The sequence below is a fragment of the Notamacropus eugenii genome, chromosome 7 (assembly GCF_028372415.1).
Source record: "Notamacropus eugenii isolate mMacEug1 chromosome 7, mMacEug1.pri_v2, whole genome shotgun sequence".
NCBI lineage: Eukaryota > Metazoa > Chordata > Mammalia > Diprotodontia > Macropodidae > Notamacropus > Notamacropus eugenii.
Window position 1 is genome coordinate 109973493 of NC_092878.1, and position 24361 is coordinate 109997853.

Sequence of the window (24361 nt, forward strand, 5' to 3'; positions counted from 1 at the left end):
TGGTAAGAAACTGATCTCTTGAAGAGTGTGTGGGCTCCTCGTTAGACTCCAATGGATGCTCAAGGTTCAGATCAGTGATTTGAGCTGTTAATCTTATGAAGGCTGCAGAGGAGTGGGGAAGGAAAACATCTCAAGGAGGAGAGCAAGCTGGTTGAGAACCAGAGAAATAACAATGTTATCACTGACAATGGTGGAGGAGACAAATGGGCCAGGCAAAGGGGCCTACTAGAGAATGACTTTTGAAGAGTTCCTGGAGATAACTGAAGGACATGGTAGACTAAGGTGAGTGACTATGGAGATATTTCTGTTATGGCTAAGAATGTTTAGCAGTGAAAAATTAGTGTAGAAAGGGAAAGCCAAACATTGTGTGGATTCCTACAAGATGTTCTGAATAGAAAATAATGATGTCATTTAAAAACAAAAATTACTTCAGAGGGAAATGTTTATGTTTTTTCTTCTTGAGCAAGGAGCATGCTAACACAATGTTCTGTCTTCTCTCACAGGCAAACATAAATGCTTCATAAATACTTCATGAATAAGCTGGGGAGAATCACTCAGATCATTTTACCTCCATGGTTAGATCACAGATAAGCCAGCAGTCCAGAGTTAAGAATGCATACTTTATGATACAGAGGTCAATGAAACAGCACGACTTACTTTATTCAGTTCACTAGGTCCTTGCCCTCCTTGTAAAGAGTATGCAGGCTTATCTATGCAGACTCATTTTTTTTCCCTTTCAAAGCCTGATTTCTCCCCTTCCCATCCACAATGCTCTGGGAAACTGGAGCTGAGATTTGTCTTATCTGCTTTAGTTTCCCACGTGACAACAGAGCTCTCTAGGGCTGCCTCCATGCACACACTGCAGTTTAATGTTTTCTAACCCACTCCAGGAAATTAAACCTTGCTTGGTTAAGGGGTCCCATTATATGGGGACTTCACAGAGAATAGTCTACAATTATTTGAGGAAAATTAGTTTTAAATAATACAAAGCTCCAAATTCAACTGCAAAAAATAAGGAAAACCAGTTAATCAGTTCCTTCACTCTATATTTTAGTTGGCTGACCAGATTTACTATGAGTAATATGAACTAATGGGTAGTTTTCAGTTTTAGTGGGGGATTTGTAGAATGTAGAGATCTGACTCTAAAAGCAGAGGACCCATGTTCAACTTCTACCTAAAACATTTACTCCCTGTGTATCCTGAAACCATTCACATAATGTACCTGGGTCTCAGTGCCTAATCTATAAAATGAAAGAGTTGGACTAGGAGGTGTATATGTTTTCTTTAGGTTCCATGTCTATAATCTTACTATTTATTTATTTAGCTCTGGAACTAGAATGTCATCAGTGGAGGGAATTCTTGGTAAGCTGCCTCTGTTGATGAAGATTGGCAGTTATTCTACAACTTTGAAGAATTGCCTGCAGGTACTAAGAGGTTAAATAACATGTCTAGGGCAATTCTCCAAAGTTGACCACAGAACTTGAACGCAGTCCATCCTGGTTCTAAGTCCTGTCCTCTGTCATCTATAGTCATAATATCTTTCTAAGTAATATTTATCCTTTATTAAACTCATAATGAGACAGATTCTCTCTAAAGGGATTAACAGTATTTCCAGAGGACTGGATCAATGCTTACAACTGGTATTTAATTAAGGGAGTATTTTATTCACTAGCAGGATCCAGTTCCATTTTCCTTGTCTCCAAGGAATTTTCATAATAATAGCTAGCATCTTCATATACTTTAAGGTTCTCAAAGGGACCTCTATATCTACATGTATATCTAATCTCCTTTGGTTCTTGTGACAATCCTTGGAAGTAGGTGCTATTATTATTCTTATTTTACAATTCAATAAAATGTGGCCAAAAAGTAAATTGTTCAGGGCTATGTAGGTAATAAAGGTCTGCAGCAAAATTCCAACTCAGATCTTCCTGACTGCAAATGAATGGATCTATCCATTGTTCCACCTTGAGTGCACATAATAGGCTCTAAATAGATGTTTTCTGAATGAACACATAATGTCTACATCAATTATTTACCCAGTTTTATCTGTTTTACTGTCACAACATCTTTCTCTCCTCTTCTCCCTAAAAAGTTAGAAAGGAAGAAAATAGGTATATATTTAGCACCCATTGTGTCCCAGGCACTATTCACTCATATAGATAACTAATTTGATCACCACAACACAGTCTGGGATAAAGGTACTGTTGTCACTTACATTTTACAGTTGGGGAAACTGAAGCAGAGGTTTGGTGATTTGTCCAGTGTTCAGAGTAAGCAAGCATTTGAACTAGGATTTGACCCCATGTCTTTCTTCCTGGTTCTAGGCCCAACACTATCCACTGTGACAGGTAGTGCCACAGCTGCTACCCTAGTTCAGGCTCTCATCACCATTTGTCTAGACTGACATACAAGTCTTGAGTTTGCTCTTTCTGCTTCTAGGATCTCTGTTCCTCAAGCTATCTTTCAGATGGCTATCTAAATCTTTGTAATGTACAGTTCTGGACATGACATTCTGCTACTCAAAAACTTTCTGTGGCTCCCTGGTGCTTCCAAGATGAAATCTAAGGTCCTCAACCCGGATTTTAAGGCTTATGTAATCTGGCTCTAGGTTATATTGACAACCTTATTTCATATTCCTCTCCCTTTCTGCCCTGTATAACCCAACTAAATTGGACCACTAGCTATTCCCTCAAGTTAATATCAAATGCTGGCCCTCACGCCATGAATTCATTTCATCTCTGCCAATAAGAATCTTTACTGCCCTTTAAGAGATAACCCAAGCACCACTTCTTTTGGGAAGCTTTCTGTGATCCATCTTGTCGTTAACGTCATTTTCAAATTGCTTTGTATTTACTAATTCGTGCAACTCAGGGACTGAATAATTTTAGTTTTTGTATTTCCAGAATGTAACCAAATGACTTGTGTGTAGCACTTGATGCCTGTTCAATTGAATTGTAGAAAGCTTTATATCTTTCAGCACTTTTGTTGGCCCTTTCTGAATTGATTTCTATCTTCTTCCCCCATAAAAACTCAACAACTCTCAAGTGTTGTCAAATTGATTTTAAAATACTTTTCAATTTGATAGCAGGAGGTCAAAAATCTGCTCTTTTCATGAATACACTATTCCTCCCTCCAAACATCTTCTACAGATTTTAGTTACACATATAAACGGGAAGCTAGTGTCATAAAAATTGCTTTTCCCAGTGGTATCAGGTTGATGATGGCTTCAGTTAGAAACAATATACAGAAATGGTCTGAAGCTTGCATTTTCTTGTAATATACTATAGACCTAAGACAAGCTACAGGCAAATATAGTACAATTCTAACTATTTGGGCAAATTTTAGGTATTATGATCTTCTAGACAGCAGAAGTTCTGATTTTTTAAGAAACAAAATCCTAATTTTACAATTATGGATGAAAATATGTCTAAAAGGAAATATATATTTCTGTCTCCTTAAACAATATCTAACATAAAGTATTTTTTTTCTGATAAATCAGGGGAATAATTAAGAAAATCATTCATTTTGCTAGCCCTGGCATAAAGTGTTGTCCTTCAGGGATACTGAGATGCAGAGACAGGCTGACCTCTATACTAAAGAGTCCTAGATTAAAACGCGTTAGGAATTCTAATGACTATTTTTTGATTTTCCTGTGTTTATCTTCCTCCTTTGATATCAGCTTCCCTGTTATCACTTCTTATCATGTAAAAAGGATAGCCATTCCTCTTTGACCCTTTAATTTCTTGTTTCTAATTAACTGGGATTTAGGGAATTGGATAATGGAGCCATAATGAGGTTTATAAAATAAGCATAAATTTATTCTGAGAGTCTGAGATCTCTCCCCTCATATCAGAACAAATATTCTGTCTTAGAATTCCAAGGAACAATACAAGACAAGCAGAAATCTTTGGAATGTGCTTTCTTTAGAACCCTGCTCCCACCAGAGGGCAGCTAGGTGGCTCAGTGGATAGAGCACAAGGCCTAAATCCAAGGAAGACCCTGGACAAGTCACTTAACCTCAGTTTCCTCATCTGTGGGGATAATAATAGCACCTTCCTTCCTCAGTTGTTGTGAGGATCAAATGAGATAATGATTGTAAAGCATTTAGCACAGTGCCTGGCATAGAGTCAGGAGTGTACTAACTTACCCTGTCTTTATTTATACTTACACTGCCCGGGGAAGGATCTAGGTAACACATGTTTTCATGTGGTTTGCCAAGGAGATCAAGGGTGACCCTATAATTGAGCCACAGAGTTGAGGACTTCAGGTTTTGCTTTCTACTTTCCATAGAAAACATCTTGGGAAGCAGTGTGCCTGTGAGGTAAGCAACTGATAATTAACGACTCAACCCAGCTGACTTGCTAGGGAGAAGGAAGAATTGAAAGGGGGAAGGAAACAAGCATTTATTAAGCACTTATTATGAACTATTATTTCATTTGATCATCCCAACCTTTATACCTATTTTGTAGTTGAAGAAACAGAGACAGACAGCAGTTATTTTCCCTGGGTTACACAACTATTAAATTTCTGAGTTTGGATTTGAACTCATATTTTTCTGACCCCAGGCTTATCACTCTCTCCTCTGTTCTATTACTTAGCTGCCTCTAGGCCTTTAAAGGGTTTAGTGCAGAGTCAAGAAAGCATCTGGGAACAGAACTAGGATGCAAGCAAAATTATCAGGGGAGCAATGGCCCTGCAATGATCAGAGGTCAAGTCTGCCCAGATCTCTGGTGGAGAATGGTACCACCCCAGGAAAGTGAGTGTGGGGATTTATAGGATTCCTGTCTGAGTCAAGCTGAAACAATTGAGGACGGGAAATGGAGTGGGGATGATACATTAGATGCTTGGATCATGGTGTGAGTCCTCATGTTGACTCATATTGAAGTGATTCTTAGGCAAGGCCAATTCCATGTTCCAATGTGCAGCAGGCAGAAAAGGAGCTAGGTCTTTCAGGAGGTTTTGGATTTTTCAAGTGGGGAGTCTTCCAGGACCCTGGCACCTATGAATAAAGTAGCAGTAGCTCTAGTAGTAGACTTCATAATAACTATTTCATTCATAGGTCTTTTATATTTATCACTTTTAAGTTCATGAACCCCAAGTTAACTGCTGGTCTACATATTAAAACATTTCTTGAAAGCTTAATCTGCTATTTTTTTATATACTTTGGGTTGTCAGACCTCTGTGATGTGGTATGATGCTGAAAGGATGAGTAAAAGGAGGAAGGAATGAAGGGATGCATGCATATATGCATGGAGGAGTGAATAAATGAAACGTTTATTAACCAATTATTATGTGCAAAGCATATGGGAGGACAATGAACTAGGAAAACTGAGAATCCCTAGATTTGGATTATATGGATTTTCAGTACAGTACTCTACATAAAAACTATTTCTAATTGTGTATGTAGGTAAACTGAGAAAAATAAAGCATTTTTTTTTTCTGGAAGAAAAGTGAGTGGTATTCTAAACACATATTATATGATGGCTAATTACTTAAAGGATCCTTTTTAAGAATGTTGCTGAATTAAGTGTGATAATATATATTTGACTGCATCTCTCCTTAGGAAAATATTGTGTGTGTGTGTGTGTGTGTGTGTGTGTATATATATAATAAGACACAATCATATGCATAACTTCAAGCACATAATTCAATGAACCTCTGTGGGCCTCACTTTCTTCATCTGCAAAATGAAATTTTCCTAGCTGATCTTTAAGATTCCCTGTAGATCTAAGATAGTATTATTTTGTTATCAACAGTAATAATTAAACATTCATTAAGCACTTGGTATAATGACATGCTAATTTTATAATAGAAGTTATTAATATTACCAAGAAATCAGTAATAATTTAGGTAATTATTAAGTCTTAGTTATACTGAATTAAATACCCTTTGCCAATATGAAAATACTATTCTCCTCACAGACACATTATATTCTTTGAAAATTATGATCTCAAAGATTCACTAATTTACCATTAATTCTACTTAGAGTTTGCCATTCGGAATAATAACCACAATGTTAACAATAAATCCCATTAATACAGAATAACACTTCAGCCCTTGCTTCTCTGTACCTGTGGAAACTGAGAGATTTCAGTTTTATTACTTATTTTATCATTTATCATTTTATATTTCACTTTCTAGAGGCCTTCTCACTATGTTAATGAACCTGGTACTAATCATTCAATGTATTTGTGAATAGATTTTTTTTTTAAATCCCTATAATTCATTGTTACAGTTCTTATGAAAATGATATTTAGGCTAACTGAATCATTCTTGTAATAATAATTAAGGTTTTCCTGAGGCTTAAAAATTATAATAATGACATTTTCAAATGAGGAAACAGTAAGTTTGCGTGTTTGGGAGTGTGAGTGTGTGTGTGTGTGTGTGTGTGTGTGTGTGTGTGTATGTGTGTGTGTGTGTGATATCATTAGTGCAAGAAGGTCCCGGTAAGGAATTCCTATCAATTGAGCTTTTCTACAACTATAATCCTAGACAATTGCCTAGGGGCACAAAGAAATTAAGTAGGGGGGCAGAGTGACATTCCCTGGGTGTGTTAGGGGCAAGACTTGAAAGCAAGCCCTCCTTACTCTAAGTCCAACTACTATGCTTAGGGCTACAGAACAAAATAAGTCGAGACCAGATATTAATTTAGAATCCAAGATTCCATGTTTAGCTACTGATGGCCTGCTTCTCCTTGACCTGGCCGTGAACTTCCTGTAGGTGATATCTACCCATAAGAACAACTCTGAAGAGATTGGTTTGGAAAGAAGGTATAATATGTCTTCTCATAATATATTAGATTTAGAGCTGGATAGACCTTTGAAGCCATCAAGATCAACCTCTTCATTTTACAGGGAAGAAAACTGAAGAGCAGAGATGTGATGTGCCAGGGTCCTACAGTAAGTATATGAAGCAGGATTTGAACTCAGGCCTTCCTGATTCCAGGTCCAGCACTCTGTTTGCCATACCACCTAACTTCCTCATTAGGAGAACCTAAATACAACAACACCAACAGCCTTTACATATAGTGTTTATGGCTTGTTAAGCACTTTACATACCTTACCTCATTTAGTTGTCCCAACACCCATCAGAGGCAGAAGCTATTATCATCCCTATTTTGCAGAGGATGAAAATGAGCCTGAAAGATTGAAAGACTTGAAGGTCATGCAGTGACTCCAAGTTCAGTGCTCTAGACCCACCTTCACTGCTTTCTCAATGTCAAGTTTTTTTCTGTTTTTAACATCTCCCACTAAATGAAGTATCACTTTTCCTTCTGGCAAGAAGAGCAGTTTCCCATAGAGAAGGTAGAACTATCAAGGAGAAAAGTACTGAAATAAAAATTAAAAAGTTGCAGGGAAAAGTGCATCCAAGCCTAGCAGGAGAGGAAATGACTCATAGCCATGATGTGCTCCACCAGAGGTATCCAGCTCACTGACTCTTTTCTCTGGGAAATCTTCCATCTAGATACTGTGGCTCACACAGGACAGCTCTTCCTTAGGTTATGAAGCAAGGCAATAAATAGCACCTTCTCAGGGACTGTGGTTTCAGAATATTGTTTTTTATTGTGGAGACATGGAAGTTCTAAGGCTCAAGGCAACCGAAGCAGGAATTCATTTAGGGTCTCCCACCGAACCCTGAACAGTATTACCAAAGGCAGCCAGGCAAGAAATCAAGAGCATTACATGTGTCAAAATAAAATCTTGTTAAAACCATTATGCAGGATGCAGAGGCATCCTGCCATGAAAGTGCAATTCAGGTAAACGTGGCAAGGAATGAAAAGCAGCAGGGTCTACCAGATGGGAGGGTGCACCTGACTGGCAAAGCCACGTGGAGCGAGGCGCTGGCCAATGCTGCTGCAAATGAAACTCAAAACATATTTATACTCACCTGAATGTTTACCATACGACATTTCACCTGGGTCAAGTTATTGGATAGAATTGCGTTAGGGCAGGACTTTTTAACCTGGGCAGAGTGAACATGTTTATTTGTTTTTAATATTTTGAGAAATATATTTCAGTATAATTGGTTTTATTTGTAATTCTATGCATTTCATTTTATGCATTTCAAATATCCTTCTAAGAAGGGTTCCATAGGCTTCATTGGTTGGCCATGTCAGGAAAACATTATGGACCTTGGACTAAAGGAAGATGAAAAAAAGTCTCACATTAATGATTTCCAAAATTCTATTACCAACAAATTTCATACCCCATCAGAAATACTCTGAGAAAGGAAACATTAAGATGGGACCAGTGAATAGTCTAGATAGCTCTAAGTACTAGGGAACTGTTACCATTATTATTTCTCAATGACTCTCTGCCATTCCCATGAACCCTCTCTCATAAAAACAAAATAAATAAGTAGAATTAGGAAAACAAATCAACACATTGACCATAACTGAAAATGTATGCCTCATTCTCCACCTCAAGTCCACCATTGCAACAAAAGAGGTGGGAAGTCAGTCCTTTTCATTGATCAGTATTGTTTAGCTTTGCACTGGTGTTACTTTTATGGAAGCAATTCAACCACTTCTCTTATTGATCTGCATTGGGTCAGAAAAGTCTTCTCTAGTTCAATCTAAATTCTTCAAAATTTTCTCATGGAATAAAAATATTCCATTATGTTCACATATGTTCATATGTGCCTATAGCACATTTTTGCTAAGCATTTCCCAATTAATATCTACTTTCCTTTCAGTTCTTGATTCTACAAAAAATGCTAGTATATAGTGTTAATATATAAAAATGCTAATATAGTATATTAACACTATCCTCTATATTTTGCCTTACTGTAATATATACCTAAGAATACTATCACTGGATCATGAAACTATTTTTGTAATATTAATATCAGGGGATAGTTTCAAAATTCACATTAAAACTAGCTTTTTATTTACAATTAAGGTTTCAGGGAAAGTGATTTGAACAATGTATTCTCTTAGTCTGAGCATATTTATAAAAACACTAATTTTAATGTGGTTCTACTTATCATTCTGGGGGAGGCAGATACTGGTTGAGTGGGGTGGGGAAATTGATACCTAGAAAACATTTAAAGCTCCCCACATCCCTACTAGCTATTCAGCAAAAAGTAATTTTCACCTTATATAGAATAAAATATGGAATATTAAGATCATAAAATTTCAAAACTGGGAATAGACCTTAAAGGTCATCTAGTTGCACCATTTTATTTTTCTAAATGAGTAAACTGAAACTCATAATGGTTATTACTTACCCAAGGTTAACCAGCTAGTTAGTGCTGTGGATAGAGAGCCTAGTCTGGAGTCAGGAGTTTATTCTGACCTCAGATATTTACTAGCTGTATGACCCTTAGCAAGTCATTTATCTATTTGCCTCAGTTTCCTAATCTGTAAAATGGAGATAATAATAAAACCTGTTTTTAGGTTACTGCAGTATTTTTTTATTATGAGAGTCATTGTGAGTATCAAACTAGATAACAATTTTAAAGTGCTCGGCGCAATGCTTGGCATATACATATTTCTCCATTATTGCCATTATTTATCAAGTACAATAATGGAGAAAGAACATTTCAAAGTAAGAGTCAACAACAATTGATCATAGGATCACATATCTGGAACTGAAAAGGGTCTTAGACATCTCTCATATTCACCCCTTTATTTCACAGATCATGAAATATGGACTAGAGAGGTTAAGTGGCTTGACTTTTGGAGAAGCAAAGCAGTGTAGGGGATAAGACACTGTGTGTGATGAGTCTGGAGTAAGGAAGAACTGAGTTCAAATCTGGAGTGATCAAAATAGATTCATTTACAGAAATCATATAATCTTGCTTTTAGAGAATCACTTGCAGTATATCCTTTAATTTCAATACCAATATTTTCTGATGCAATTTATAAATTATGTAGGACTTCTACATATTCACATTGTTTCGGTAGCTATGTAATCCTGGACAAATCATTTAATCTATTTGTCTCAGTTTCCTCATCTGTGAAATGAGGATAATAAGAGCACCTATGTCCTAGGATTGTTGTAAGGATCAAATAAGGTAACAAATATAAAGTGCTTAGCACGGCATCTGGCACATAATAAGCGTTACATAAATGTTAGCTACGGTTAACTAGAGTCACATATCTATTAGCTGAGGCAGAGTCTGAACCCAGTTATCTTTGACTCTAAGTCTAGCACTTTGTACATTATGCTGGGCTGGCAGATTGGGTTTTGAACATGGATCACTTGGAGAAGCCTAATTTCACTGACAGGAAACAGGGATATTAGAAGCAAAGAATTTATAAGCCTGTTTTCAAACATGATGAGGATGAGTTGATCAAAGGACATCCAAATGGAAATGTTCAGTAGGTAGGTATGAGACTGGAACTCATGTGAAGATAGAACTGAAAATACAAGGGGTGAGAATAGAGGAATTATATGAAAGGGACTAAAAAGTAAGAAAACCCAGAGGGTACAAAGCTGAATCTTGGGTAATGTCTACAGTTACTCAACTATAAGGGCAAGAGGAGCTAGCAGAGGAAACAGTACAGGATAATGTTACTAGTACTGCATGATGGGAAATATAGGAAAGGAAGAACAAGAAGATGCAAAGGAGAAAAACAGAGGTTATAAACAGCATGAAATATAACAGAAACATGCATGAAAATGATGTCCTTTTTTTGGCAAAAGGGCAGTTAGTTGGATAGTGATGACTTGGGGGAAAAGTAGACCAACGCAGAGGAAGTTAAGGAAATAACATATGGTAAAGAAAATAGTTAAGGCAACAAAATCAATTTAGATATTTTCTATATAGGGTAGACACGCACTTTTGAATGAAGTAGTGGAAGGAAAGATATGTACATGTCTCTTATTAATCATCTGACACCAAGATCTCAACAACCTAGTAAAGATTTCCCAAATATATGACAAACTATATCCTACTTAAATAATATACCTTGCAATACATTTCTTTTCAACATCATATGTCATGAGATATACCCAAGCATATACAAATTTTACAGGGAAGTGAAAGAAATGGATTGAATCAAACATCTAAAATGAACAATGTCTATGTTTTAAAAGCATTCTCATCAAAAAAAGATTATCCATTTTCAGCACATGTCCCAAGAGAAGTTACAAAAAAAAAAAAAAAAAGAAAAAGGAGAGTTGAGCTTTTCATCAGGAAAAACCACTAAGCTCCTATTCAAAAAATTGGCTTCAGGAAAAAAACAAAACAAGCAAACCTTTTATTTATCTATTTTACTGTAGGAAAATTTTTTTTGTTTCTAGGTTGAACAGGAAGAGAAAAGTGATATTGACTTTTATCTTTCATTTTTCTCCCTATTTGTATTTGGTGAATGTTTTTTTCTACTTTAAAATATTTTTCCTTCTTATTACCCCATTCATGTATTGTTCTTAAGTAAGAAATTGACATTTAGTTCCAAGATATGTGGAAATGCAGGGTAGTTATACTTCTTTTTTTAAAATTAAACAGTTTTATTTGTTTTCAGTGTTCTACAATCACTTCCATATATCCTCGATTTAGTTATACTTCTTTATGCCACCGATTCAGATAGAAATTTTTATGGGATTTCTTGTTGCCTAGAAAAGGAGTTGCAGTTCAGAGAAAAGGATCTCCCTGTGGTGGGCAAATCATAAATGGTATGGAATTTGGGCTCTGAAAAGGATCTAGAGATTGTTGGGGGTAGTGAGAAGAGCACTGGCTTTTAGGAATCAAAAGATTAGAGTGGAAATTCCACTTCTGCTACTTGGATAACTTGATTGACTTCTGAAAGTCTTTCTACTTCATGTTCTCTGTAAAATGAGGGGATTAAATGACCTCCATGTTTTCTTTTAGGCACAAAGTCTATGATGCTAGGAAGAAACTCCCACACTTTATAGAACAGACAATGGATGCTTAGGAAAGCTAAAAGCCTTATTTAAAGTTACATAGGTGAGGTGCAACCAGAGTCCCAGTTTCCTGGATCTTAGTCCACTATTGAATTCTATATAAAAGTCATATGAGAGAAATGAGCCTACAGAAAGGGGACAGAGAGCAAGAAAAAAAAAATGAAGGATATTGATAAGTAGGACTTTTTTTTTTTTTTTAGTAGTAGACCAAGAGACTTGGAGGAAGGTTTTGATAGAGGTGAAGGGATAAATTTAGAACTAGTAGTAAGAAGATTAAAAGAAGACCATCAACAGTTTACAGTAAGTGAACTTGACAGCAAATACCCGACACACAGGCTGATTGTGATATTTACCTTAGGAAATGACAATACTTTCCAATGGTCATGAGTTGCTGGTTCTCAGCATGACTTTCTAACTGAAATGGCCTTTTTGTTTTCTAGACTGCTAGTGATCCTAGGAGTTCACATGAGTGGTTTCTAGCTCCTTCTCCTTTGATTTCGAGATAACACATGCCAATGAAACAATTAACTCTTTAGTGAATGTAGATATGCTGAGTTTTGTGTTGTATGCTACTGGGAGCCACAAAAAAGTGTAAGACACAATTCTTGATTATTAAGAAACCTACACGAGAGAAGACATCTGGATTTCTACAAGAAGATAAAGGAAAGAAGATGCTGAGAGGCTGTGTTGAAGATGACTTGAACAAGTATCCAGACCAGAAAACTACATCTAATGATGTTCCTCCCCAGCCCTGTTGTATGAGATAGAACTTCTAAATGGACTATTCATGAATTGACCTTTTCCTTTTGAATCTGGGTATCTGTATTTATAACAAGGGGACTGCCCACTTGTAATCTGTCAATGCATCGGTCAACTTTGCACCCTTCTCATATTCATATAAAGGGGGATAGATGAAGGGAAGAATTCATAGGGGAAAGAATATGAGGAGGTATTGATTGGATTTAAGTGTGGAAAGAAATTTTCATAAAGAAAAAATGGGGGGATTTTGTGAAAGTAAGAAAATTCTGTTGTCCACATTCCTAAGTGATAAGGGTTGTGACCTAGCACAGACAGGTTAGAGGTCAGAAACTAATGTGCAGGCCCAACAAACTGTGAGAGGAAGGGCCTATCAGAGAGAAGAACATAGAGTCGCATGACCAGGGGATGGTATCATGGGAGATCCAAAGTTAAGAAAACAGTATAAGAAGTACCATCTTTCTGTACGTTGTAGTCATCCTGTAACCTTACTGGGGAGGCTACCTGTACATTCAGGGGGAATGGAAATAAAGAAACCTAAAATCTTTCTATAGAGGGAAAAAATATAACCATTAATATACTATTCACTTACTTTTCATGTGACTAGGCTTCCCATTCCTCTCCCACCCACAATGGCTGACATAATCTTCATAAGACATAGGTCCAATTGTACCACTTCCCTACTAACAATCATTCAGTGGCTTCCCATTAACTTAGGATAAAACACAAATTCCTGTTTCTGGAATTAATGGTCCTCTCCAATCTGGCTTTGACCTACTTTTCCTGTATTATTTCATTATATGCCTTTTCACAAACTCTCCATTTCAAGTAAACTGGGCTATCAGCTGTTCCTTGAACTTTTCATTTCTAAAGTATTTAGGTGTAACAAGAGCATCCTAGACCTGAAATTAGAAGCCCTGAGTTAAAATTCTTCCTCAGTCACTTATTTGCTGTGTGATGAACAAGTCACTTAACCATTGTCCTATTCACTTTTCTATCTATAAAATAGGAATAATGTTACCATGTATTTTCTGGGTTTGTGGGAATTAAATGAGATAAAATTTTAAAGTACTTTGAAAACCTTATAGTCTTAAAGCTTAAATCAGAGTTATTGTTATTATTTTCTCTCTTATTTCTGTGCATTCACACTCCTCTGGTCCTGGAATGCATTCCATCCTTAACTCCAGCTTTTAGAATCTTGTCTTCCTTAAGATTCTCTTTTTCTGACTCCTTCTCTGAAACCTCCAGTTGTCAGAATTCACTACATCCCTAGTTTTCTCTTTCTGTGAGTATCTACACTTATGGAATTCCCTCAATCTAATGACTCATTGAGGGAGAGGACTATATATATGTCGAAAATAATATAGTCTTTGTATCTATCCAGCAGGAAACAACAGCCTCATTCAATATTTTTGTATAATAACACTTATAATCAAGGCTAAGAACATTAATTAAGTTATCCAATAGATGTCCATAATCATTTCAAACAGAATTCTAATTAATTCATGGGTTAATTATGCTTTCCCAATACAGATATTAGCCCCTATTGCACCAAAGCCCTGTTATTTCTGATTTAAATTAGAAAAGAGTATGCCATAAACAGTGTTTCCCATAGCACCTGAACAATTTTCTGTCCTAATACCAACTTTCCCCAAGCAGCCTAGCTCATGGAATCTGACAATATCTACCATCTTCCTCTGAGACTAAATGTACTTGTGCTATCTGAAAATTAGTCTGAAGGCTGCAGGTGTCTTGAATCATGAAGGAACCAGTTGTACCGAGGTAGACTCCCTATAGATTGTCTCTTCAAAACAGTAAAGACAGAAATGCTAGATGTGCCTATTGTAAGTTAGAAAAACAATAATACATTTTGTACAAACTATCAGTACCCATATGGAAAACTGCTCCAAATCACTAAAAGTAAGAGAAATGCAAATTTAAAATAACTAAATTTTATGTACTTATGAAATTATAAACAATAATTGTACCCAGTCAATCAGTGGTTGACATCTTGTCAAACTGTAAAGGATGCAAAAATTGGAGTGGCTATTTACAGCCAGAAAAATGAAGAGTGAGAATGTGTTTACACTCCATTGCTACTTTAGAAGTTAGTCAAGTTTCTCTATCATTTGATAGAATTTTAGAGTACCTAATCATTGGCTGGCTGAAATGCTCTCCCTCAAGCTATCTGTAAAGAGCAAATATGCAAAGAATCCCTGGCATTCAAAAAGAGAATCTAGATAGAGAGCCAAGTTGAAGCAAGGAAATAAGAAGGTCAGAAATAACACATCCATTAGATATTTAATAATCCCAGGACTTTGTTGTGCTAGAGGTGTAAGTTGTCTTGGCAATGTGTGATCTCTATGTGTGTTCCTATAGTATTATAGTCTAGCTGTATGCTGACTCTCTGTATGGTTTTGTGGAAAAGTGTATTCCAGATTTGTAACGGGAATAGGATATTTTGTAACCACTGTTTATGCTATGCCATCTCAATAAATAAATTTGCTTTAAGTTAATTGTGTCAATTGACTGACAAATAAAAGCAAACACATTGATGGGGGCTGTGAATTAGAATTTTGAGACTGCTAAAAAAGGTACATTGAACCCTCCTTACAATAGAATCCCCTTGGGATAGGGTCAGTCATTTCTTCTCAAAATTGCAGGAAAGACAGGCTGGTGTGTCATATGGAGGAACCCAAATATAGTAGAAAAGAGACTAGGTGCCAGAAGACCTTTGTCTGTTTTTGGTTTTGCTACTCTAAGACTTTAGAGAGAACCCTTTGCTTCACAGAAGCCAACTTTCCTTGTATGTTAAAAGGAGGGTAACAAGAAGTTGCGCCATCTGTCAAGTTCACAGTATTGTTAGGAGGATGAAACAATATATGCGAAAACACTTTAAAATTACAAAGTACTAGGGAAACCTAAGATGATGTCATTATAATCTTGTTGCTGATAATGGTAACATTATTTAGGAAACTGATCATGCATAGCCCTAGTCAACAATAATTCCAGTCACTTGAAGTGTGGAAACTGCCTTGAAGTAAGATCCAGGAACTTTGGTTCTGCCAATAATTAATTAGTTGAAAGATCTTGGACAATTCAGGAATCTCACTGAGCTCATGTGTTCTCATGTGTGACATGATGGAATTGGACTAGATAAAGGAATCTTAGCCTTTCTTATATCATGGACCCCGCTGGCTACCTAGTGATGCTTGAGAACATTTTCTCAGGATATTTTTTTGTGCATAGGATTAGAAGGAAATCAAAAGTTGGTGTAGAAAAAAATGTATTTTTTTCCACTAAAGTCCATGGGTCCTCTGAAATCTATCCATTGATCAGATCCCAGGTTAAGCATCCCTAGAGTACATTATTTCCAAGGATCCTTCAAGTTCTATACATTCATGATGCATTAGAATATCAGCAGGTTCTGACTGAACTTTAATGAACAGAGAGATCTAGAATAAAACTGAAATGTGTCCTCTTTTATATGCAGTTTTCTCAGTTGGGAAATAGACATCCTCACTGGGAAGACTAAGCTCTATTTCTGGTCATTCCCCTTGTACTCTCCCATCAACATAGCTTATACTATAATTTTATGGAATAATAATAATAGCTATATATAATATATATAGTATAATGTCAACGTTTTCCCTGCAGTTTCTATAAAGGGCATCACCATCTTTCTACTCACTCAGATTTACAACCTCAGTCATTCTTCACTCTTCAATCTCTATCATCCCACATATTCACTCAGTTGTCTGGTCTTATTATTTCTAATGCAACACAGTCTGTTACACCTCTCCCTTTTATTCTACTCACATGGCTTCCAGTGTTCAGGCTTGTATGAATAAACTGCAGCAATAACTGATATCCAACTTGACTACCTCCTTTCATTTCTTCCCCTCTCCCATTCAGCAGCCAAAGTGACATTGCAAAAACAAAAGTTGGACAATGTCATTCCAATGCTCATGAAGTTCTAGAGGCTCCTATTACCCCTGGAATTAAACAACTATTTTGACTGGCACTCATTCATTTTTTTTTTCAGATTTAAATTTATTTATTTATTTTTACTTTTCAACATTCATTTCCAAAAGCTTTTGATGTCCAAATTTTCTTTTCAACTTTCCCCTTCACCCATCCTGAGATGGTATGCATTCTGATTATCCCTTACCCAAGTCTGACCTCCCTTCTATCATTCCCCCCCCCCAGTCTTATCTACTTCCCCTTTACTTTTTGAAGGGCAAGATAGATTTCTATACCTCATTGCCTGTATATCATACTTTCCAGTTGAATGTAAAAACAATTTTTTAACAAAACAATTTTTTAAAACCTTGAGTTCCAAATTCTTTCCTTTCTTCCTTCTCCATCACCCCCATTAAGAAAGCTAGCAATTCAATATAGGTTATACATGTGTAATTATGCAAACCACCTCCACCATAGTCATGTTGTGTGACTTTCCCTCCATCCTATCCCATCCCCCAATTATTCTATTTTCTCCTTTGACCCTGTCCCTTTTCTAAAGTGTTTGCTTCTGACTACCCCCTCCCTCAATCTGCCCTCCCTTCTATCATCCCCCTCCTATCCTCTTCCCCCTATTTTCCTCTAATTGAATGTGTATGTTATTTCCTTCTTAAGCCAAATCCAATGAGAGTAAGGTTCACTCATTCCTTTTCACCTCCCCCCTCTCCCCTTTCATTGTAAAACATTTTTCTTACCTCTTTTATATAACATAATTTATCCCACTCTAGCTCTCCCTTTCTCCTTCTCCCAATATATTCTTCTCACCCCTTAATTTTACTTTTTAGATATCATCCCATCATATACAAGTCACCCTATCTATCTGTCTATCTATCTATCTATCTATCTATCTATCTATCTATCTATCTATCTATCTATCTATCTAATCTAATCTATTTCCTCCAACTACATTAATTCTGAGAAAGGTTTTCATGGATGACAAATATCATCTTTCCATGCAGGAATATAAACAATTCAGCTTTAATAAGTCTCTTATGATTTCTCTTTCCTGTTTACCTTTTCATGCTTCTCTTGATTTTTGTATTTCGAAAGCCAAATTTTCTGTTCAGCTCTGGTCTTTTCATCAAGAATGCTTGGAAGTCCTCTATTTCATCAAATGTACATTTTTTTTCATCTGAAGTATTATACTCAGTTTCACTGGGGAGGTGATTCTTGGTTTTAATCCTAGCTCCTCTGACCTTGGAATATCATATTCCAAGCCCTTTTATCCCTTAATGTAGGAACTGCTAGATCTTGTATTATCCTGATTGTATTTCCACACTACTCAATTTGTTTCTTTCTGGCTGCTTGCAATATTTTCTCCTTGACCTGAGAACTCTGGAATTTGGCTACAATATTCCTAGGAGTTTTCCTTTTAGGATCTCTTTCCAGAAGAAATCAGTGGATTCTTTCAATTTCTATTTTACCCTTTGGTTAGAATATCATGTCAATTTTCCTTGATAATTTCTTGAAAGATGATGTCCAGGTTCTTTTTTTGATAATGACTTTCAAGTAGTCCAATAATTTTTAAATTATCTCCACTGGATCAATTTTCCAGGTCAGTAGTTTTTCCAATGAGATATTTCATGTTATCTTCTATTTTTTTGATTCTTTTGTTTTCTAGTTTCTTGATTTCTCATATAGTCATTAGCTTCCATTTGCTCCATTCTAATTTTGGAGGAATTATTTTCTTCAGTGAGCTTTTGGACTTCTTTTCTCATTTGACCAATTCTGCTTTTTAAAACATTCTTTTCCTCTTTGATTTTTTGGACTTCTTTTGCCATTTGGGTTAGTCTATTTTTAAGGTGTTATTTTCTTCAGTATTTTTTGGGTCTTCTTTAGCAAGTTCTTAACTCAGTTTTCATGATTTTCTTTTATCACTTTCATTTCTGTTTCCAATCTTTCCTCTGCTTCTCTTATTTGATTTTCAAAATCTTTTTTGAGCTCTTCCTTGTACTGTGACCAATTCACATTCCTCTTGGAGGCTATTGATGTAGGAGTTTTGACTCTGCTGTCCTCCTTTGGTTGTATGCCCTGATCTTCCTTGTCATCCAAGTAAGATTTTATAGTCTGAGTTCTTTTACAATGCTTACTCATCTTCCCAGACAAACATTTGACTTTCTAACTCCTTGTCAAGGCAGGACTCTGCTTCTAGCAGGGGTGGGACTAGAGGTAGGTGTATTGTCCTGGATTTACATTCACTTAAAGCCATTTATAACCTTATTCCAAATTTCCATTAAAAAATTCTACATTCCAACCTTACTTCCTTCCTGCTCATTCTCAAACCTAACTTTCCATATCCCATCTCTACACTTTTGTACATATTGTCCCACAGAGCTGGAATCTACTCTTTTGATTTTTGCTTTGCAGAATTTCAAATCTCCTTCAAAGAATAGTCTAAGTGCCACTTCTGACATGACCTTGCTCAGTCTCCCAAGTTGCTAGTTTCTCTCACCAAAATATTTCTTGTGAATATTTTATATCCACTAATCATACATGTTGCTTCCTTCAAAAGAATGTAGATTCCTTGAGTGGAGGGATTATTTGATTTTTGTTTTGTACCCCTGGAAACCACCTCAGAGCTTTGGCATAATGAAGATGATTAATAAGCACTTGTAGACTGATCAGTTTTATGATTAAAAACAAATAATGATTTTATTCCATCCCTCCTTCCTCTGTCTAATACACTTCAGTGTATCCATTTGTATCTTGTGCTGTTTGTATCTGAAATTATTAGCTACCATTAGGACAGGGGCTTTATCTATCAAAATTGCTCCGCTCAGGGCTGAAAATTTGGATAGTAAGTGCACTTGTCTTATTATAAAGGTCTAGAGTTCTCCCCCTCTTCTTTTGCATCTCCTGGATTGCCTGGTTTCCTTCAAGTCCCAGATAAATTCAGTCTTCAGTCTTCTCCAATGCTAGTACTTCCCTTCTGCTGATTATCTTCAATTTATTCTGTATCTATGTGATTTATAATAGGTTTTTGCATCCCTCCCCCAATAGAAGGTGAGTTCTTTTAGAAAAGGGACTGGATTTTTTGTTTGTTTTTGCTTTGTTTTGATTTTGGGTGTATTTTTTTTTTGTCTTCTGAGTGACTGGCACACAGCAAATAATAAATGCTTGTTGACTTCTTGAAAAGTAATATAAATGACATGGAAACATAAAATTGTTATCATATACCTTTTTGACATGGGAAATATGGCAAAGGAAAGAAAGTTCTAAAATTCTACTTATGGTAAGATGTGACTCTGATCATTTACACTGTTCCAAAGGGAGGGGGTAAAGGTTGACCCTCCACCATTGGAACTGGGGGTGGTGTGCACTTCCTCTCTGGTTTCCATATTTTCTTCTAGTCTAACCCATTGATTGACCTCAGTGGCAGGAAGTGTCTTTGAGCTCTTCTACCACCTGCTTCAACCTTCTAAGACATAAAAAGGGATTAGAGTTTAGTTTGCTGGTTCTGAAGCCACAGCTGAGTGCTATTTTTGGTTATCGCCTCATCATTTCCTGTTGCTCTTTTCATTTCTGGTACAATCTGAAGGGCTAAGCATCTCAAAATGGTTTTACTGATGATAAGAGACCTGCTTGTCTTTTTTCAAACTATATTTTCATCCCACTATTTAGGCAATTTGAGAATAACTTGAAATACTTACTGGATTGAGGATAAGCGTAAAGAAAAGTTCTCCTCCCTGGATACTCTTGTCCAATTCTTTTGGACCTCCTGGATACTCTTTGTAGAAAATTGTATGTGTGAAAAGACCACAAGTTTGTCGTGGAAGAACCTGATTGAAAAATGAACAAGTCAGAAAAAAAGTTACTTTCGTTGTGATTTGTGGAAGCTGTGACATTTCCCTCATCATACATTATAGATGATAGGACACCATTTTACAAATTGAAAGAAAAGTCATACTCTGAATAAGCAAGGATGACACAAAATATATGGGCTATTTACTCAAGCTTAAAAAAGAAAATGTAAAGAAATGTTTTAAAGATAAAGTAGATAAAAATTATTTTCATCCATATAGGCCTTGTAAATTACATGCTTGGGACGTACATTTCAGAGCTTCTAAAAGTGTAATAAATGAAATGAAATGAATTTTTTGACACTAGAATTGTCTCACCTATTTAGCAGTACTAGTGAGCACTCTATTTTCTTTAAAATTTTATACCTACATTAACCGATGAAATTAATGTACTAACTTAATGTGCTTCTGATGGGGAATAATGACATCTTTAATTTGATTGAGCCTTTGGATCATAAAGGAAATGTTGATATAGTCTCATGCTCATATTCACAGTTCTGAGGTCTGATAGTTGCCAAAGAATTTATGTTTTTTGGTAGTCATTTTTAAAAATTCCATAATGCATATGTACCACGTAATGTTACCAAAGGTCACCTTTTCATCACTGAAAAATGCAAATGTCATTAGTTGTTTCCATTGCGCACCTGCATGGGAAGGACATTTTTCAAATTCTTATGGTTTTCCCTGTGAAATATCATGACAATTTTATCAGAAGGCAAGGAGTGAAGTTGTGTAAGTAGGTACATTTCTCAGCTAAATCTTATAGAATGACTTGCTTATGGCTCATGTTCATCACTGTGAGCTTGAAGTGCCAGGAAATTAATGCATTTGCTTTGGGGAACAGCCTGTCTTCCAATTTCTAAGGAAGGAAACTTTTATTGATTGTTCTTATTAAATTAATCTTCAACCCTACTGTCCTATTCCTCAAAGTTTATGGCAAACTTGGTTCAATACATATCTTCAAAATATTGGTACTTATTGTCAAAATTTTGGGAAAGAGAATTATTTGGATAATTCTCTGAATCATTAGGCTTTATTCTAGAAATTTGCCTTTTCTTTTAGAATGGCTGCTGATAAAAATGCTGTCATCATTGCAACTATTATATGATAAAATTTGTTCAAGGCATTGATAAATTTCCCAAGCACAAGACACTGCAAATTCACTTCAAATAGCCTACTCTGAAATGCTCATTAAATGAAACCTTACACATTAGTAGAGGAAGCATAAGACAAAATTACCGTGGGTAACTGGAGGAAGGAATTAGAAGTACCTCTATTGTGCTGTTAAATGAAAGTTTTATTTGATGTACAGAACATTAGCCCTGGTGAGGTCTGCCTTAAGATATTAGAGTAAAAATGAGAAGTTTTTTTCTTGATTTGAATCTGTGATTTTATTAGTATGGGGAACATGCAAATGTGGAATTTTTTGAGCTAATGCACACTGGCAAATGATTTATAGTTTATAGATGTTATCTTTCTAATCTCTAGATTTAGCGAGCTACCTGGGCCACTGACAGGATAAGTGACTTGCCAAGAGTCATACAATTCATATGTGTCAGATAGAGGACTTGCACCTAGACCTTCATGACTCTCAAGTCATTTCTTTATACATTGTACTGTTACCTTAATGTCACACACAAAATAAGAAATTAAATCAACCCCTTAAACAAAAAAATAAAAATGTTATTTCTATCATGATTAATTTATTCACTCAAAGTAGCCATTACCATATTTGGACAGGCTATTTGTTGAAATTATTCACCCAGAAGATTTGATCTCACTTTGCATTCATTAATTCCCTTAGCAGATAATTATGCATGGCTCTTTTCTATCTGTAGCAGGAAATACAGAGTACAAAGCACAATTTCTTTCCTTAAAAAACTCAAAATCCAGGTAGGAGAACAAGATACAGTGAAAAGGCTATATGGTATTGAATGCCAAATGAAGAGGATATACACTAAGTGAAATCTGAGAAAGGAGAGATCATAGTGGGCTATTGGGGGGGGGGGGGTTAAGGAAGACATAGTCCAGAGGTAAGATTTATTGTAGGATTTCAAGGATAATAACATTTAAATAAATAGAAATATCAGGTTAGAAAATCTTGGGTGCAGAAATTGAAATAAGTAAAGCTAAATATATGCGACTAGGAGAGTGAGAAGAATCAGTTGCAGGTTTGGATTGAATCATAGATATCTTTAAATGCAAGACTAAAGCTTAAATTCTATTTTATAGTCAACAAGAGCTGCTTAAGGTTTTTGAACCATAAAGTGACACGATACATGAAAACCACATTTGAGAAAATTTAATTTGATAATGTAGAAATCGAGAACAGGAATCGAGAATTAGTTAGGACTCTATGGAAATAACCTAGTCATGAAATGATAAGAGCTCAAATGGTATAAACCTAATGAAAAGGAAAACAAAGAGCAGATGCAAGGAATATTATAAAGGAATAATTGATAGGACTTGATGACTTAAATGGGATTCAAAATGATTATAATTATAGTATTACCCAAAATGTAGAATTCAGGCCTGGATCCCATCTCTGGCCCTCCTAGGTGTTTGTCCTTTGAGAAGTATGATAGCATGAATGTCTATGAGGGTTTTTTCCCCTATACACCATGGATGAGGATAAGGAAACAAAGATATGATTTGATTGATCAGAAACTGGGCAAGACTCAAACTTTGCTTCCATTGATATAGCTTCCTGGTGGCCTCTGTATGTAGGGACTAGGCTTCCAGGTCCCATAGAAGGTAAGTTTCCTGCACCTCTCTTAGGATCTTGGCCCCTCCCAATTGGTGGCTGTCTGAAAACTTGTTGAGGCACCACATGCCATTCTGCTGATGAGACCTGTTTCATAAGTGGGTGGGGGAGATGGGACATTTCTGTAGCATTCTTGCTATGTCAAAGCTAAGTCAGCCTCCTTCGGTTAACAGCTCAGTGATCTTACAGGTATCTCATTTTGTCCCAATATGGAACTAATGGGTGTCTGTTTAGAGCTGCCTCAAACAGGAAGCCCTTTGATGTCTCTGAGCTTGCCATATATAAAATGGGGATAATAAGAGCACCTACATCACAGGGCTGTGGGAGCCTCAAATGAGAAAATGTGTGAAATTATTTTAAATTCTTAAAATGCTACATACATGTGAGCTATTACGTGGTCTCCCAATTTCAAATGCAAGACTTTTTCTCCTATCTCTTGAAGACATACATTTACATTAAATGGCTATACATGTAAACTGGTCTAGTCAAGCTATAGGTATGTAAAAAGAGATCGTGAGGGTGAAATTTTAACCAAGATTCTAAACTTCTTTGGTAGAGGGAGTTCCTTCACCAAGGAGTTTCTATGTCCCTATAATTCCTATGCAATAGTTGGTGTACTGGGTTAGGAGTCTAAATGATATGGGTTTGAAATTTGTTTTTGACACAATAGTTATATGACCTAGGTCATTTGACTTCTGGGATATGATATTCCAAGTCTTGTACTCTTAATATTGACACTGCTAAATTTTGTGCAATCTTGACTGAATTCACTTGCTTCTTTATGGCTACCTCCAATATTTTATCCTTGACCTGGAAGCTCTGAAATTTAACTGTAGTGTTCCTAGGAGTTTTCATTTTGGAATCTCTTCCAGGAGATGACTAGTGGATTTTTTTTCATTTTCTATTTAATCCTCTGGATCTAAGGCATTTGGCTATTTGGGGCAGTTTTCTTTAATAATTTCTTAAAATATGAAGACTAGGCTGTTCAGGTAGTACAATAATTCTTAAATTATCTCTCTCTGTTCTATTTTCCAGGTCCATTGTTCTGAAGAGATATTTCACATTTTCTTCTAATCTTTTCTCTTCATTCTTTTGACTTCATTTTATTGTTTCTTCATGTCGCATGTAGTCATTAGCTTCCACTTGTCCAA

The 24361-nt window shown here is 36.1% G+C and overlaps 1 protein-coding gene across 3 annotated transcripts in view; it reads right to left on the reverse strand.

The window, feature by feature from the left end:
* LOC140514053 (bifunctional heparan sulfate N-deacetylase/N-sulfotransferase 3) overlaps positions 1-24361 on the reverse strand; it is a 217693-nt gene that overhangs the window by 57652 nt on the left and 135680 nt on the right. For all 3 annotated transcript variants that reach the window (XM_072624030.1, XM_072624027.1, XM_072624028.1), the window contains exon 6: positions 20297-20425. In XM_072624030.1, the coding sequence (XP_072480131.1) occupies positions 20297-20425 (129 nt within the window). The remainder of the gene's footprint in view (positions 1-20296; positions 20426-24361) is intronic.